Here is a 19112-nt window from a genome sequence, read left to right as displayed (position 1 = left end):
GTGCAGGATGGGTCAAGGGCTCCGGGGACTCAGGAGCTCACGGAGGGAGCGACCGGTCAGCCCGCCATCTTGGCCACGCCCCTCCCTAATTGCATTTTTGACATGTTTTTGGAATAGATGTCATTTTCCGAAATAAACACTGAAACTGAAACCAAATTACTACGAAATGAAAAGGAGACTATTTTAGTGATTTACGTTTTGAAGGAATAGCTTGCCTCTAGTTTTCACCTGGCTAAGCATTAACAACCAGGAAATACTTAACCTACTCTCTCGGATCACGACAGACGGAAATGTAAAATATAATTAAAGCATACTTTTAAATTGTGGGGGATATTTTAATTAATTCTGTGACTATGGGTAGTCTGAGTTCTTGGATTTCAGGTCACAAATTTAGCCAATCAAACTGCAAGAAATTTGTACCAATTGATACAATTTATAACGTGAGGCGAGACATTCTCCATCATATGAGACAATGATATTATAGAGGCAAAAGAGGAAACACTGAGCAGACAAGCGGACATTACTAGCTATCAATGCCAGGCCTGGGCTAAGTTGATAAATGTGGCTTTCAATAGGTTTTAAAGACCTCACCATGCACTATAAATGGACTAAAGTGAAGAACCAGCCTAACTTGAAGCTCAGGTGATTAATGTGAAGCATAAATATCAACACACTCAGCATGATATACAGCTAAATTAATACTGAACAAGCAGTGTTTCTCAAAATCAGTTGCTGCACCAGGTTCCTATCACCTTATCCGCTAGCAGAGATCGAGGTAGGTTTACAGTTTAAATTGGATATTTCTCATTCGTTTTTTCTCTCATGGACTATGAAGGCTATAGCACTCTGGCACATGTTGGGATAGTATTTGTCATGATTGACATTTACCTGGCTATGTAAGCCATTAAGAAGTGCTCAACTTTTGGCAACTCTCTTGGTTCTCCATAGAATTATCCAACTTCCTACAGCAAAGCATATTCAAGTTCTAGAAAATAATAGTTATGGGGTTGAAGTGTACTAACCTTGCAGAGACAGGCTTGGGAGGAGCTGGAAGCACTGCCCCTCTCATCACATCTCCTCAGGCTATTATCTACAGGAAAAATAAATCAGGATGACAAGCAATTTTACAATAAGGCAGGACTGGTTGTGCATACTCGTGGCATGTGTGATAACAGGGGCATCCAAAGGAAGGTGCTAGGCATATCCATCTAACTCTTAAATGAAACTGAAAAAACAGAAGGCAGAATGTGGCTTGTCTGATCAGAGGTCATGGCTGCTGAACTGTTACTCTACCCCTTTGCCTATACTGAAAGAGACTCTGCTTTCAACCTCAATGCCTTGCCCGGGAGCACTCTTGCTCAAGACTCACAGCACAAAGCTAAGACAAGATCCACCTTGTTTGACGAAAGATGCAGATGAATACTGACCTTGGCATTTACCACCAGGCTGCATGGGATCTCCTTCATAACCCGCAGCACACCTAAAAGAAGAAAAGATGAATCAACACTTGAGCCAAAGCCACGCCGTCTCTAATATTACGCCTGAAAGGGAATGTGGACTTCATAATGGGGGTCTGTCAACCCCAAAATCCATTATATTTTTTGTAGTGAAGGCACGGAAGCAATCCTAAAAAGCCTTTTTGAATATGGGTTTTGAACAGGATTCAAGTACCATAGTTTTGGTTCCACGTGGCAAGCGGTCATCAAAGCAATCTATTATCTCATTGGGCATTTATCAGCTGTAACCACTTACTGCTTCGAATCTGGTAATGGCCGTGGAGAGGGATTACAGTCTCTGCAAGTGACATCACCAATACCACAATGCATCCTAAACTAGAGACTAGCATTTTTAACGGTCTCCAGGGTTGAGAAAATAAGGAGGCTCTCTTTCAGAATTAATAGACATAGGTGATTGAAAAACCATGGGCCATGAAGAATTAAATGTACTGGAAGAAGGAGACCTCAAAGGTTTTATCTAAAATCTACAGTGTGTAGTCTTTGCTTCTTCAGGAAAGGGTCCACCTAGTGTTTCATAGGAGAATGTTGCCTTTGCACCCAAGATACCAGAGAGAAACAGGTTTCCGAGACACACTGATGTTTAAGGATGCCCTGGAAAAGTAATCTTACCTGAGACTGCATGCTTAGAATAAGGAGCAAAGTATAAACAAGCAGAAGGAAGTGTAAAATACTTTTAATATATAAACTGTTAAGATAGTTTAAGCAGGAAGAGTTAGAACAAAACACCTGGATGTTAATTGACAACAGTCAAACTAGCGACCTGGGCCACTGCACTGTCAGCACACCAGGGTTATCGCATATGTAGGTAACCAAGTTTGCAACACATACAAAATGTAGTGAAATACCCAAGGCGACAAATCATAACTTTGACAAAGAATGAACAGGATTTGTACGGGCAATTTTCAAGTAAGAAAATATTTATTTGCGTGGGAATTTATTCATTGGTGGTTCAATATAAAAAACAAATTCCACATAATCAAATGTATGTATTTAATAAAAATACTGATAACTAATATGGTTAACTCTACAGCCCCCATTCCACCAGGCTCTTGTGATATTCTTCGAATACACTAGAACATTCCACAAGCCTCAAGAAAGGAAACGAGAGGATAGAGGACAAATTAGTAACATAACACAAATGTGTCTAATTAATGTAATTAGGAATAAGGTGTTCCAGTGCTTACGGAACCCCAGCTGCAAAGCTGAATTTTGACAAAAATATTGTTAGTTAACGTAACCAGTTATTAGAATTGGACAATGTCTCTGAATAGGTTCAGCAGTATACCGAGTAAAGGTAGATCGGTTAAACCCAAACATAATTTTACAATTCACTAATAATTCTCTGTACATGAATCTGTACGTACTTCTCACAGCGGCGTCCAGTGTATCCCGCAACACAGGCATCACAGGTAGCCTGACCGTCCGAATCCAGGAAACAAGTATCAGAAAAACTATTTAAAAAAAATGAAATTAGATTAAAAATAAATAAGTTGCATTATTCCAGAAGGTGCACGATTGCCATTGGTTACTTCTACATTCCAAAACTAGAAAGAAGGGCATTGGAGGTTGATGTATGTCACTACAACGCGGGCTATTACCACGCGTGCCATTACAACGCTGTTTTTACAACACAAGTCGTTACGACTTGCGCTGTAAGGGCTGGATAGTGGAATAGTTTAATTTTCTATTCCAACTCCAGCCCACGTTGACAGTAGGAAAGGTGTTTGAATAGAAAATCAAACTATTCCTTTGCCAACAGAGCCTTCCAGCGCAAGTCGTTGAAACGACTTGCGTTGTAAAAGCAGCGTAGTAATGGCAGCGCGTGGTAATGCCCGCGTTGTAAAGGCTGTTCCCCTTGGAGGTGGTTGCTTTAGCCATAAAAGCCAACCAATTGACAACCTGGCAGAGACTGCCACCCCATGCCTTCTGAGCTACTTTTGGCAGAACAAGTGTAATAGAGACTAACTTTAAAGCATAGGCAAGACAGAAGTAAAATTGATATATATTTAGTTTTAATTAAAATCAGCGTTCGAGATGTTGTACCAATGTCCTTCAACCTTAGCCCAACACAAACAGTGAGAAAAGTAAAAGGTATCAGAACAGTATAAAACACTGAAAGAAAAGAGCACAATCTATGCTATTTATTTATTTATTTTGAAAGTTTTATATAGCGCGGACAAGATCTTTGCAGATATCAGAGCGCTTTACAAAGAGGGGTAAATGAGGGAGCATAGTCAGACAGATATATCAATAGATCAAACAGTACAAGTAGGTGGCTGCAAAGCCAATCATGTGAGTAATAAGATAACAATACAAATAAGCAAAGGGGTCAAACATGTAGTACAGATCGGTGCATAGTATTAACAGAGTTCGAGATAATAGTTCAAGTGTATTTAGCCATGAGGATAGTTTTTACTTCATTTTTAAAGAGTGTAGTGGAAGAGATAAGCCTGGTTTCGGGAGGGAGTGAGTTCCAGATCCTAGGCGCCATTCCTGAGAAGGAGCGCTTATATGTTTTTTCCTTCCGGAATCTTCGAGGTTTCAGCAGAAGATTGTTTGTGCCTCTAGTGTTTCTAGCTCCGCCAGAGATTGTCAGTTTCTGAGCGAGGTAGCCGGGTGAGTTTAGGTGTACAGCCTTGTGTGTCATGCAGGCGATTTTCAGATGAATTCTGGCTTCAAAAGGCAGCCAATTCAGGGATTTCAAGTCAGGGGTGATATGGGAATGCTTTTTTGATCCAGTGATGAGTCTCGCTGCAGCGTTTAGAGAAGCTCTTAGGGGTGCGGTTGAAGTTAGGGGGAGTACGCAGAGGGCGATGCTGCCGTATTCAATTTGGGGGATGACTAGTGCTTGTACTGCGGTTTGGAAGTCTTTGGTTGGGAGGAAGGGTTTGAGTTTCCTCAGAGTATTGATCTGGAAGTTTGCTCCCTTTGTTGCCTTGCTGATATGTTGCTGCATGTTGAGATTGGTGTCAAGTGTTATGCCTAAAGATTTTGCGGAGTCCACGATGGTGGGTTGGACATTGAGTGCGGTTAGGTGTTTAAGCCAAATTTGAGTGGTGGAGATCTTCGGTGGAGGTGAGATCAGAAGGAACTATGTTTTCAGGGCATTGAGTTTGAGATGATTAATCAGCAAGCCAGGATTGGGTGCATCTGATCGTTGAGTTCAAGAGCAAGATGTCTTTGGGGGACTGTAATTTGAGATAGAGTTGGGTGTCATCAGCGTACATGTGAAAGTGTACATTGGATGCTTGTAGTAGTGTAGTGAGAGGTTCCATGACTAGGTTGAACAGAGTTGGGGATAGCGAGGATCCTTGGGGGACGCCTAGCGTTACAGGTATTGGCGAGGACATCAGGTTATTGCTCTTGAATTTCTGCGACCTGTTGTGAAGAAAGGAAGTGAACCACTTGAGAACAGTTCCAGATAAACCCATTCTTGTGTTTAGTAGTTCTAGTAAATTCTCATGTTTAACGGTGTCGAATGCTGAAGAGAGATCAAGAAGGATGAGGAGGCAGGTGTCGTTTTGGTCTAGCATTTGAAGTGCGTCGTCAATTATGTGAGTCATAGCAGTTTCTGTAATGTGCCCTGCTCGGAAGCCTGACTGGTGAGGGTTGAGGAGATCAAATTGTTCAATGTGTTAAGTCAGTTGTAGTTGTGCGCATTTTTCCAGCAGTTTGGCGAGAGTGGGGATATTGGTAATGGGACAGTAATTGTTGAGGTCAGAGGGGTCGGCTGTAGGTTTCTTTAGTAGAGGTGTGACTTGACCAACTTTGAGGGAGTCAGGTATGCTTCCTTGTTGGAGAGAGCTGTTGATAATTTTAGTCCAGAGAGGGAGAAGCAAAGGGGTAAAGTCTTTTACTGCGGTAGCAGGAAGGGGGTCCGTGAGGTGATTGGATGGTTTCAGGGTGCTGAGCAGTTTGCCAATTTCTTTTTCCGAGTATGTGCCAAAGGTTGACCATGTAGCCTTGTTTTTTGGTTCAGTGGGTGCTAGGCACTGGGGTTTGGAGTAGAGGCTTGCGTCAATGAGGAGATCGCTCTTTATGTTGTCAGTTTTTTGGATAAAGAAAGCAGCGAAGTCTTCACAGGAGGGTGCCTCACGCACAGTGTTGACTGGTTGGGGTTGACCCTTGGATTGTGATCTGATTAGCTCAAACAGTTTTCTTGGGCGGTTTTTTGCTTGGTCGAGCTGGAGGCTGAAGAAGTTTGATTTTGAGCGTTTTATTTTCCTGAAGTAGGCGTTTCTCTTTTTCTTCAGATCTTTTAGGTGCATTGCAGAGGGCGCTGATCTCCAGGTACGCTCTGCCATTCGCATGTCTCGTCTATCCTCATTGAGACTCCCGTCGTACCATGGATTGGAGATTTTAGTAGAGACTCTTTTTAGCTGCATAGGTGCAGCCTCATTAATTATTGAGGTCATAGCGTAGAGATAGTGGTCAGTCAGGGTTTGAACGTCCGTAGCGCCAGTCGGCGGGAGTAGGAGATTGCAACTGTTAGGGGGCAAAGAGCCTGGGTTGAGTTTTTTCATGTCTCTTTTCCAGACTTTGGGCTTGGAGAATTGAGACGGGTTAACTTTATCATTGATGAAGAATGTGACAATATGATGATCTGACCAGTCACAGGGTTGGATGGACTCGAGTTGGATAGAGTCATCTTTGGAAATGATCAGGTCGAGTATAGAACCTTTCTCGTGGGTCGGGCTGTTGCATATTTGGGTGAGGTTAAGGGCATCAAGGAAACTTTTAAGACTATTTACCACCGCGTCCTTGCGATCATTCCAGTGGAGGTTGAAGTCACCAAGGTATATTTGGGTGAGCTGCCGTCCGGAATTGGTTGAGATCATATCCATGATTTGTTGGGAAAAGGTGAAGTTGTCCCTGGGTGGGTGGTAAATGCTGTGCTCACTGATAATGTCGAGGCAGATGTATTCCCAGGATGTTGGGGATGGTAGGGAGGTGGAATTGACTTTCAGAACAGAGGTTGTTCCTGTAGATGCATGCGATTCCACCACCTATTTTGCCTGATCTATCGAGCCTGATAATGTGGTAGTTGGGCGGAACCAGAATGTCCATTATAGGTGTCGAAGATTCAGTTAGCCAGGTTTCAGTCAGGATGATTAGGTCAAGGTCCAGCGATAAGAGGAGATCAGCAATGGCGGCGGAATGTTTCGAGGCCGATCTGCAGTTGAGGAGAGTGCATTTGAGACGGAGTGTGTTGAGGGTGGTAGATGGTTCTAGAGAGAGAGGGACTTTTCTAAGGTTATTGGGGATGGAGAATCTGCTGTTTAGTGTGGGGGGTCTAAGGGGATTTGAGTGTATCGTGGGAATGGTGAGGTGAGGGGTGGTTGTGTGATTTTGGGGGACTGGGTCATAGGAGCGGAGAAGGGTGAGTGTGTCGAGGTCAGAAGTAGGGTTGTGGGTGCGACGAGGGCGGTTGTTGCGATTGCGAGCTGGGATTGAGGTCAGGTTGGGGGGGAGTTGAGTGAGAGAGTTAATCGGAAGGGTGGGGGACAGGTTGGGCGGGGAGGTGTAGTTGTGTGAGGGGTTGCAGGGGCGACGAGGGGACAGGGGCACAACACTGGTGACAAACATCAAAAGGATGCAGACTGTAATTTGTGCGCTTATGGGAACAATGAGTAACAAAAAGTCCTTAGAAAAGTGGGAATTATGATTAGAATGGATGAAGAAGTCAGTACAAATATATCTGCAAGTGGTATTAAGTTTAAACATTCTGATTAAGTAATTAGCATGTGCAGCAATATTAAATGTCTCAGGGAAGTGGGTAGTAGGAGTATGTCTCTTGGGAAAGTTAACATGTAGCAAAGTAGCGCTATATAAGTTTTTATTCATTTCATTTCAGTATGAACCGTATAGAAATGTCAATATTGGACTACATAGAAGTACCTGATTTGGTTCATAACGGTCAAAATTAAAAGGTTGGAACTTCATTGTCGTCTACCATATATTCTGCTGAGACGCTCTACAGCAAGAATAATAATAATAATTCCCACCACACATTCAATCAAATTGTGCAAAATAGCCCTGCCCTACAACCAGCCAGACCTAAGGACTGGGCAGCAAGAAATAAGAGATAGAAAATTCCTTTCACATAAGGAAACCATTTTATTTATTTACTGCACGTGTGTCCATCTCTCAAAAGACATCTGCAATTTGAAGGCTGCTACAGAGACACACAAGTACATCTCAAAAGCAGTGTCAGCTGTTACTGAGTAAATAAAAGGTCCTGTTTGTATTTTTCTTTAAAAAGATCATAGTGCTGGAGATATGCTCAGAAAATACATTTGGGCTTGAACTCTGCCATAAAGCAGGCTGCCACCACAGTCAGAACCCAATTGAAAACCATGTTCCCAAAGCTATAGAGGCTTTAAAGGGGTGATCTCCAAGTTATATCTTTTATTACTGGGATCCGATGCATGTTCAAAATGGCTAAATATAGTAGAACGGGAGAGGTCACTGAGCAGGCAGCCCCTCAGACGATGGGCTCTGTTGAGCAGAGACATATGGATGCTTATCTTCTCTAAAGAGGAGGGAAATACAGTCTAGAACTTTATATTAATGGGACTACACCCCATCACGATTACACATGTACCCCAATGTTGGAGAGTTTGTTGAGCGGTGGGGGACCGTATGCTTATCTGGTAGGGTTGTCTTATGTGAAAACATTTCCGTGCTTAAGTGGCTAAGATTTTACAGAACGTGTTGGGATACCCCATACTGCTGAAACCCAAAATAATGACCTTGGGAATTAGACCAAAGGGATATAACGGAATCGTTCCCAGTGATAAGATGCCTGAGATCTGCCACCAGTTCCCAACAGTATCCTAGATTGTGGAACATACTAGCTATGGAAAGGCTGTGTAGTAACCTAGAGGGTGCCCACCTGAGATTAGAGAGGCTACGGAAACTACTGTTGGAGGTGCTGAGCCAGGGACATTTAAATTTGCCTTGCCCCAAACCCTCTTAAGATGGAGTGTTAGATCTGTTGCATTAGTAAGTCATTTCTGAAGGATATTTGGGGACAAGGCTATTATGGCACCATACTTCAATTACAAAAAGAACAATTGATGCACAGAATGCAGAACAATGTCATACATTCACCACAGTACAGAGATCTGGGCCTAAATCCATTGTTTTATTGCCCACCATGCCATTCCAGTTTGGACCCAGCCATATGCAAATCAGCCTTGACCCTGCGCACCAATGAGAACAGTCCACCCGGGACTGGAAACAAGCATTCTAGGGCCGGTTTTGGGCTTTCAGCCCTCATCAGCCAGTATAGCTTGACTCCAGTGGCATGGAGAGCACGGGACCCACATCTGGACATGCCCGCCCCACTCGGGGTGACAAATGCAAAAAGAACAATTGAGGGACAGAATGCATAACATAATGTCATACATTCACCCCAGTACAGAGATCTGTACTTCAATTAGACATATGAAGCAGTGGTGAGGTGACACTTGTTCAACTTAAAGCGGCCGGGGTTGTGGAGCTCTTCATATCTCAGTTTACTTCTTTTCTTTGGCTCCCTAGGCCTTTCGTTACCCATAAACTATTATGTGGTAAAACTTTGTATGTTTATCGGAGACAACTGTACAAGGTATAACAAATAATCTCTTTTGTACTAATGCACATGTTGAAAATCTAATAGATGTTTGGAAAAAAAAAGTAATGGTTTTGTGCCAACTATTAACTATTAACACTAAATGCTGTTTGAAAATAAAGAGCAGCCCATTGTGTTCCTCTGGGAAAGCTTCAATTTTTTATGTACTATGCAAAGTAACTTGCTGTTTGTTATAAAATGGTGTGTGGAGGTTTGGCAATGCAGGAAAAACTGGTAAGAGTGTACTTGGCATCTTCACCTTGGGCAGAATAAGCTTCAAGGATGGTCCTTGTTAGACTTGGCTTTGGCGTGGTTTCCCCTGACTTTTTTGATGCTGTGCTGGATTTAGTTTTTGTTGGCTTAGATGCTTTGGGTACTTTGCCACTGCTGATCAGTTTCAAAGTGCAAGTGCTCCCTGTGTAAATTAATACAATTGGTTCTCCCTAATTGGCATATTTGATTTACTGGTAAGTCCCTCGTAAAGTGCACTGAGTTGTGCCAGGGCCTGTAAATCAAATGCTACTAGTGGGCTTGATGCACTGATTGTGCCACCTACATGAGTAGCCCTGAAAAGGTATCTCAGACCTGCCACTGCAGTGTCTGTGCGCGGTTTGTTAATTGCCATGTCGACTTGGCAAGTGCACCCACTTGCCATGTCCTTAACTTCCCTTTTCTTACACTATGGTAGGCCCAAGGTACCACCCTGGGCACGGTGCAGTGTATGTGAAAGGTAGGACTTGTATGACATGTCCCGATTGTGAAATACTGCCAATTTGGTTTTCACTATTGAAAGGCTATCTTGCCCCATAGCAGAGGACCGCTTCCTAGCTGCGGAATTAATTAGTCCTGCGCTGTTTCACGTTCAAGACCTCCCCTCTCTGCCAGTCTGTAGGTCCTGAGGATCTGTCACAGACATTTGCTTGAGGCAGACCTTCCAGGGTCTAAAACCCGACATTTTGGGAGGTGATATTTCCCCTGCACACTGAAATTTGTGATTGATATAAGGGTCTCACAGAGACGCAAGGTAGCCCAGTATCTGCATCAAATGGTGCCGAAAGAAATAAACGCCAGCATGCAGGAGTGGCACCTACATAAGCCACGCACGGCATTAACAGAACAGAGTCTGTGCAGAGAGGCACGGCACCACCTATTGGCATGCAGAGGTACTACTGAAATTCTTCTGGATCCAGTCTGAAGCCTGGGGAATACTCAAAAGGTGAGGAATCAACAGCTAGAAGTCTCATATTAAATTACTCTTTTTGATAGGTAGTGTAATTGCAAATTGTGGGTGTGTCTAATCAAAGGTGTGGCTATGTGGGCCTGTTTCTCCCCAAGTTATGCCTGTTTGCATATGGGCTTTTGGGAGGAACAGGTCCTCATACCGACATTCCCAGACATTATGTCCAACAACATTGTAAAGTGGTATAGGTTTATTGATAACCTTCTCATTATCTGGAAAGGGACCATGGGAGAGGCCACACAATTCATTAACAACTTGAATGTCCATGACTTAAACCTCAAGTTTACCGTGAGATCACCGACAGTGCAATATGTTTTCTTGATGTGGAGATCTACATTCATGATAATGAATTGAGAACTAGAATGCACCGGAAGCCCACTGCGGGCAATGCTAGATTGCATGCCAATAGTCATCATCCTGCACACCTGATCAGGAGCACCCCTTACGGAGAAATGCTCCACATCAGAAGGATCTGTAACGATGATCAGGACTGTGCGGAGGTGCAGTATAATTGTAAGGGAAGACTGTTGAGAAGAGGCTATCGATCAGGACTGATTGATTAGGCAATCAGGAGAGCTAATTAACCCAGCAGATCCTGAACTAGGGTGAACACACCAAACAAGAAAGAGACAGAACAGGATGAAACTCGCCTAATTCTAACATACAGAAGCCAACACAGGAGCATTCACAAAATTGTTAACAAACATTGGGCTTTGATAGCCAGTGATCCCATTCTGGGACAACAAATGGCACATTCCCCCAGTACTGCATACAAAAAGGCAAAATCTCTAAGCAATCACCTAGTTTCCAAGCAGCCCAGAGGTGAGGACTAACAGTTCCAGGCTGAACTGTAGTAAGGAATTCATAAAATGCTCTGTGTGTAAAGCATGTACATTTGGAGTAAATAAAACAGAATACATGACCCCACTCAGTACCAAACCTACTATCATATATAGCAAATTGACCTGCAAGACTGAGTACTCCGTATATGTGCTGGAGTGTCCTTGTGGCCTGCGCTATGTGGGAAGCACTAAGCTGCAGGTTCACACGAGGATACTCCAGCACATACGGGCCATTACCAACGGCGATCCTGAGTACCCGGTTGCTAGGCATTTTGGAGAAGTGCACAACAAGAATACGGCAGGTCTCAAATACTATGTAATTGATACAATTCCACCGCAGAGAAAGGGTAGGAACCATGAAGCTCAGCTAAGAAAACTTGAAACTAGGCATATAATTTTTATGGACTGGAAGGCTCCGAATGGGTTGAACACTAGTGAAGATTTTAATACCTACTTTCATTAGATAGTCATCATTTAACATATCAAACTAGCGGTTATCTACCTCCCTGAAACCATAAGACAAGAATTGTTTTTAAAGTTAGTTAAGGAATGTCCCTTTTATATAATTTCACACAGGGTTGGCACTATTTTGCACAATGATATTTTTTATGTACTACCGAAAGCTCGTTATACATGGGTACAGGAACTTAATCGGCCGGAGAACCATAGGCCCACAGGGGCATAATTGGCGTGCACAATCTTGGTTAGACCAGCAGAATGTTGGTGGATCTATAATGACGTCCAATGGCAGCTTGTTGTACAACACAAAGAGGTGCTTTTAAGACTAAATTAAATGTAACCTCTTAACGACTGCTTATTAACCAGGTATATTTTAAACAGTAATTTGCTTGGTTTTAACATGCATCAACTTTGTTTTAACAAAAACAGCAGACCAATGAGTATGAATTTAATCAATTATATATATATATATATATATTTTTTTTAAATGATCATGTTTATTATTCCACTATTTATAGTGTTATAATATTTATATTATTTATTGTAGGAATTGCTGTTTTTGCACATACGAGATTGCAACATATGAATGCAGTATGGTCAGTGTATATCTATGTATTTTACATAGAGATATTTGCGAACGTAAGTTGACAACCATACAATACTGTTTATTCAGTAGTGTTTCTTCCATGTTTACTAGCTGAAAGGGAAGTACGTCAGGCACTTGCACTGTAAATACCTGTAACTTCTTCTGCACATGTCATGTGATCAAGGCCCCATTCAGTCAGGATTGTGGCTGGAGTAAGATATATATATATTTATATATTACTGCCACTGACAAGTCCTTTAAACGAGGCATGTAAAGTTGTTAGCAGCTGAGCTGGTGTGTGTATGTTTTTAAAGGATAGTTACAAAAATGTTTTTGTACTAAGTAGAGTCTGCATGTTACTAAACATGAAAGTGATAGCCCAACAAAATAGGTACAGAATATTTTGTTACTTTTAGCCACATATTTGACACCGGACCCACACTCACTAGTCCTGCTCTCATTTCTCTCATGATAACAGTTCCAAAAGATTTGTTTAAATGCACTTCGACTTCTGGTCTCACCCCCTATACCCTCATAGAAATAACTTGTTACCAAGTGACTTGCATATTTCACATTACGGCATTCAGTAACAAAACAGTTTTTGGCTTGCAAATGCCAAACAGTGGATTTTATATTGAATGCCAACATCCTGGTAAATTGAATCAGGGTTTCCAGACTCTAAAACTCAATCACGGGCTATGAAAGTTCATCAGTACAACATATTTCAATCTGTATGAGGATTTTGTAGTGAAATAAATTAGCATTCCCATGTGTATGGGAGAGCAGGCTTCTGGATACACTTTCCAATCAAGGCAAGACATGACAGCATTCACACTAGACCAAAAAACAAAGTTCTATGGCAAAAAACAGGTACTCACCGGCGCCGGGGATCAATGTATGGGCAGGCACATGGCCTACATGCATCTGAAGTGCCACGGGTTGGGTCTCCGAAGAAGCCTGCTTTACACTGGTTGCACTGAGGACCTTCTGTGTTGTGCTGACAATTCTGCATAGAAGAGAAATGAAGAATAAAGACCAAATGTTAATGGTATTGCTTATTTCTTATTACTGAATTTTGCAATGAAGCAGACTGGTAAAGGAGTGGTTTTTGGTAGGAAGTGCAGACAAATTTTATGAGGACAACCTACTGACCTGAAAAGCTCAGGCACTCTGTCCCTTCTCTTTTAAATTCTAACAACCATTTCTAACTCACCAGACAGTAGCCGGTCACACTGTCACAGGAACTGGCATGTCCATTGCAATTACAACCAGAACAGGTACCCAGGAACGGCCCCCCAGGAACTCTGTCAAATTGAGGGGCACATGTTTCGCAAGACAGTCCAGAGTAACCTGCAGGGCATCTGTAAAAAAAGGAAGACCGATTACTGGAAAGAGAAAAAAATTTTCTTATCTGATCTCCCACCAACCTAAAGATAACACCAGCTACAAAGAGCAACAAGCATTTGCAATGCAATAGGTCTCACATTTGCGAGAGCTTAAGCTATTGGCATTGTAAATGACAATGCCTTTTATCTATCTGTTTTGATATTTAACACATAAATAAAAGACATTGCCATTTACAATGTCAATAACTCAAACTCTTGTAAATACAAGACCTTTTTCATTTCAAAGAGCGGCTGCTATTGTCCTGGGCTGCTTGGAAAGTGAAAGCGCGCATGGCACCCTGAATGATGCAGGAAAGCTTGTCGTGCCTGCAGTAGGAGAAACCTATTAAAGAAAATTGTGTTTACAAACTGAATAAGACATACCTTTTAACAATAGAAGTCAAAAGGACAGTCCTAATGGGAGGTTACAAATGAAGACAAGGCGGTACTAAGGAGGTACTAACAAGCCTAGTAACGAATCAGAAGCCAGCATTAACAAAGGACAATGACACAAGGCAATGAAATATATGACCCGGAGCTTCAAGTCCATACTCTAATACAGCATGCTTTGCAGAGCAGCGCATGTGCTGCCCAGGCTCAACCTAAAAACGGTCCACATAGTCCATACAACCAACAAACTGAAAACTGAACAGCAAAAACGGGGTTGAATTCTGTAAACCCAGGCAATACCAAAATAAAGATAATTATTTTCTTTTTTTATATGCGAAAGCTAGACCCGAAGGTATTTGAGCGCTTTACATGAGCACCAGTTGCGTTACAGAAGGACACATTCAATTGTTAGGCACTGGGAGATTGAGTGATTTGCCCAGAATCACAGGATGTTGAGCGTCCCTGCCGAGACTCAAACCCAGTTCCCCAGCTACGAGGTAGACCGCTCTAGCAGTTATGCCACACCTTCTAATTGGGAGTTCAGCTACGGCAGAGCTCAGCCGGTTGGAAAGGCTATTATGTAGGAAGAGTAAAGCCTGCTCTAAATGGGTGTACAAGTTAAAAGTAGGTACTGGGTCAACACAAGTGCAATATACAGCTTGGGGTGCACAGAGTATTTACCAAACATTCTTGGGTACTTTTTTTTATTGAGTTCAGACTTCCTGCCATAGTTTTGTACTTTGGTCTTGTTTACATTTTTTGTCATACAATCAGTTTTGCAATATGTTTTTGAAACGCTTAGTGACCTTTCAAGGTCAATAACAGTATTGCTTAAAACAACATTGCAGACGTACCGCAGAGGCCCTATATGAAGATTAACTATTTTGGGAGGATGAGATTCACACTGTAAAGTTTGGCAGCCCAGGCCAGATGTGTACATTTATTTTGCCATCTCAACCTCCTGCAATCCACAAAATCATTTTCGGTATACTAAAGTAATTTTGCGATCCATTCTGAATCACAATTAGACACACTAGCATGCATCAGTGGTTTGCGATTTGCAGGGTAATATATCCACGTGTGCCGACAGTCTTGAGGGAGGGGAGTGGGCTGCCGCCCAGTGGACCACTGACTATTCCTTCTGATGTTTTTTCGAACTATAAATTTTTTTTAAATATAAAGCGGCCAGGGCTATTTATAAAATAAGCAATGGCACAGCCTATAGTGGGTGGAGGGCGGATGCGGAAAAGGTAAAAAAAAGCGCTATGATACAGTCAGTGGTGACCGTCTCCTAGCATTCTGTTTTGGGTGGAGTAGGGTGGCCAACACAACAATGGGAGTGAGCAGACAGACAGGGATCCGCTTTTGCATTCAGGAGCAACTTCTGTACACAACGGATCCGCACAACAAGCACTGATTAGTGGCAGCTCCCCCCAACCTGCTCCCTCTCAGAGAGGATGCTCGCAACACACAAAAGATATCCCAAAAAAAATGAAATGAACAAGAAAACAGATAACACGAATGAAGGCGGGCGGGTTGTGGGGGATGAGATGAAGCATGGGCTGGGGAGGTGGAGAAGAAACGGATTGAGGCAGTGGGTGCACAGAGGAAAAAAGCAACATGAATGGGGATATGGGGGAATGCCTGAAAACACAAGCACTCAAATGGAATGCTTGAACATAAAGAAAAAAAAACCTCCAAAAACGGGAGCAGTGAAAGAACATAAGTACTTGGTCCATGCTCCAAGGGAGGGCCAAACAGAAGAAGACATGATACATGCATGCATGACTTCACAAACAGGAACGAAGCAAATGAGAGAGACACTGAAGTTAACCAATGGTAAGCTACGGGAGGCTCCAAAACCATTGATTGTAAACAAAATGTCCCAGAGAGACAACAGATGCGCTGTCTAGCCGAGATCTAAAAAGATGTTTCATGTTTGGGAATGCAAACACAGGAATGGTAGACTGTTCCTTGCTGGCAACCATTGGTGGGTTAGTAACCAATCACGAGCAGTTGCAAATTGCAACCTGCCTAATTAATATTCATTAATATAAATATTCATTAGGCAAGTTGTTCTACAATCCCCAGCGACTCATCAGTACTTAGGTTGCATTGCAAAGACAAACAGGTCACTAAATATCTGTGCGCCATCTGCAAAACTATATGCAACCTATCTCTTAGTACATCGGATTCTTGGAAACTACATACATATAAATTTAAAGGTAGAGAGTTCAATAGTAATATTTTTAATACATTATCATGCTTTCCCATGGTTAAATTAATCTGTTTGCAGACAAGTACCTGAATACAATAAGCACTTGAACACTGAACAGCCTCTATCTATTTATGTCAAGGAATGCGAAAAATGGATGGGTTACCTTTTTCCCGCATTTAATAGTCATTGACATCATTTTAGTGCTGGGTGAACCTGAATAAATACACACTTTGGTCTTACCTAGCCCACCAGTAACCGTTCCTTCTATTAACCCTGAAACTTTCCAAACTAGTGAACTGTATACATGTTACCTGCATTCCTCCACACCATGGGCATTACCCAGGCTGGTAAACTCCACGGTAGTAGTGTCCATGGCCACATCACTCAGCCCAACGCTCGCCATCTTATTGTCATATACTGTCTGGATCATTATGCTGTCCAAGTTCTGCAGGGTCATCAGAAGGTCCTCTCGAGTCACTGGTGCACCAGACTCATGACGCCAGTTTTCCTGTACAAGAACAGATTGATCTGGTCAGACATACATAGGAAATACCTATAGCCCTGGTCTGAGAAAGAAGTCCAGGTGGCCTGTATCACTAGCAGTATTTCCTTTTAACAATAAAGCTATAGACCACAACAGTTATGCGTTCCAAATAGCATTACATACAATACTAAATGAAGGGCTTTGGGTCAGCCTCCTGCTATTGACTTGATGGCTTTTGTGTTTATCTCAATCTTCTTGCCCTTATTGTGGGGTTTTCTTTCAATCTTGAGTTTGTCCCATCCTCAAGCATAACTATCCTTTCTTTTGATTGGCTAAGGAATAACTTTTGATCGTTGATGTTATGCAACTATTTTTCTGTGGTTTAATTCTTCTTTAGTACTTGATGAGTGCACTCCTGACCTGCTCTTTCCTTTGGCTTTCTGCTAACAGAGTACGTCTCTCACTCCAGCACCCCTTCTCTCTCCTGCCTCCCTCTGGATGCCCACACCGAGCAATGCTGCAACTCAGCGTCACTCTCACTCTCTTCTGGCTGGCTTCCCCTTACTCCTGGTTTTCTCTCCACATCCCTGTTCCAATTTAATGCTGGCCTCCGCTAATGGCTTTGCAAATGTACAGTGTCAGTGTTCCGCCACCAACAGAAGCACATGATCCAGTGAAGTTCACAATTAGTAAAAGGGTTTCAAATCGCTGTGGCTGTAAATATGAACCCCAGCACCAAACAATGGGAGCATGATGACCCAAGGTCGATAAGCGTCTCACCACCTCGGAGGTTATGAGGGACCACTCCCTTGAACACCACGGGTAAAGAGCAAACCCACACTTACTTGAGGGCAGTACATGCAGCACTTCCTAGATCACAATTGCCACTTTTAACCATATACATAAACTCACCAATGGCAAGTCCTGGTTGTAGAGTATGTTGAGTTTTATGTTTATGCTATACACAAAGTCAATCTAGAACAAAAATAGGGCAACTCGATAATCCCCCAGGGACTGGGTATGTATAATCACAAAATACATGTCCATAGGGGAATCATTCAACATCAATTATAAGTCAAAATATTGTCACATTCGTGATCATTAATATACTCATACAGGGACTTCTCCAGCTTCTGTATGTCTTCTACTCAGTAAGACATATATTCGTAATTCCTTTGTTAAATGCAGCATATATATTTCTTTCACGCGCAGACAGCAGCAGCTTGTTCCACACACGACCGACTCAATCGACCGGTCGAATTATGAATATATGTCTTACTGAGTAGAAGACATACAGAATCTGGAGAAGTCTGGTTTACCATTAACCCCTGCGACTCTCATGTGATATAGGAAGATAACATTTGGATGTGCAACTGTTACCGTCCTGATGATGGTCCTGTGGATCTTGTAGACCGACGTGGGACCGAAACGTCGACGAAAGAACACCGTCTTGTTTATATGGATATATTGATTATACAAAATATGAGCTAAATGCAATGTTTTGTTTGATTTCACAGTATATGGTGTTTAGTTTTCCATATTATTTATAAGCAAGAGGTGCTCATGATACTACAGTGAAGTGAATGTAAAACATCAGTAGTATGTACCTTGCCTATCGTAAATCATTTTGAAGAAGAACTATTGGAATTAAATAACCATAGTTAAACATTTCAAACATTTCAAAACATGTTGTTCTCATTATTAGTATATTAATGATAACGAATGTGACAATATTTTGACTTATAATTGGTGTTGAATGACTCCCCTATGGACATATATTTTGGGATTATACACAACATCAAGTCAGAAGATTAGCTCAGGGCCGATACAATTTCGATGTATAGATAGTATTATAGTGGAAATCCTATCTTCCACACCCAGGACTAGCTTGGTGAATTGATTCTGGACAAATCCACCAAGATATCTGATCACACAGGTGAGCTCTGCTGGATATGGGTGCAGAGAAGTAGTTTTGATTTCAAAGGTTCAGATGAAAGTATGCAATTATCTGAAATATAGCCCAAGTGATTTGATAATCACCAACCTTTGCACTAAATTAATAGTCCAGGGTAGAAAGCAGTGGCTCAGTTTAAATTGTTGTTTGGAAGATATCACACAACGTGCTGCATTACACCCACAGACAGGAAATGTAATTACAAAAATGAAAATTTCAGGTTTTCGTAAAGATTCATCGAGTCAATGGGCTACGTAGACCACTCCCAGTCCACTTGTCAGTGATATTTATGCAGGTGATTTTCCTGGCAAATGAATCCCCAAAGGCTGCTGGGTGACTTATTTGGAGTTTTATCCCCAGACACGATATGCAGCAATCTTTTTCTCCTTTGGGAACCTTTTCTGACTTCCCAGCACCACTCA

At 42.1% G+C, this 19112-nt stretch overlaps 1 protein-coding gene across 2 annotated transcripts in view; it reads right to left on the bottom strand.

The window, feature by feature from the left end:
- Positions 1 to 19112, bottom strand: part of HSPG2 (heparan sulfate proteoglycan 2) — a 948088-nt gene that overhangs the window by 543540 nt on the left and 385436 nt on the right. For both annotated transcript variants that reach the window (XM_078642606.1, XM_078642605.1), the window contains 6 exons: positions 16564 to 16760; positions 13473 to 13620; positions 13138 to 13265; positions 2882 to 2968; positions 1428 to 1480; positions 1023 to 1090 (listed from right to left, as the gene is read on the bottom strand). In XM_078642606.1, coding sequence (XP_078498732.1) covers positions 1023 to 1090; positions 1428 to 1480; positions 2882 to 2968; positions 13138 to 13265; positions 13473 to 13620; positions 16564 to 16760 — 681 coding nt within the window. The remainder of the gene's footprint in view (positions 1 to 1022; positions 1091 to 1427; positions 1481 to 2881; positions 2969 to 13137; positions 13266 to 13472; positions 13621 to 16563; positions 16761 to 19112) is intronic.

This window comes from Lissotriton helveticus, chromosome 5_1 (assembly GCF_964261635.1).
Source record: "Lissotriton helveticus chromosome 5_1, aLisHel1.1, whole genome shotgun sequence".
Lineage (NCBI taxonomy): Eukaryota > Metazoa > Chordata > Amphibia > Caudata > Salamandridae > Lissotriton > Lissotriton helveticus.
Note: the sequence above shows the minus strand (reverse complement) of the source record. Positions and strands in the feature narration are given on the sequence as shown.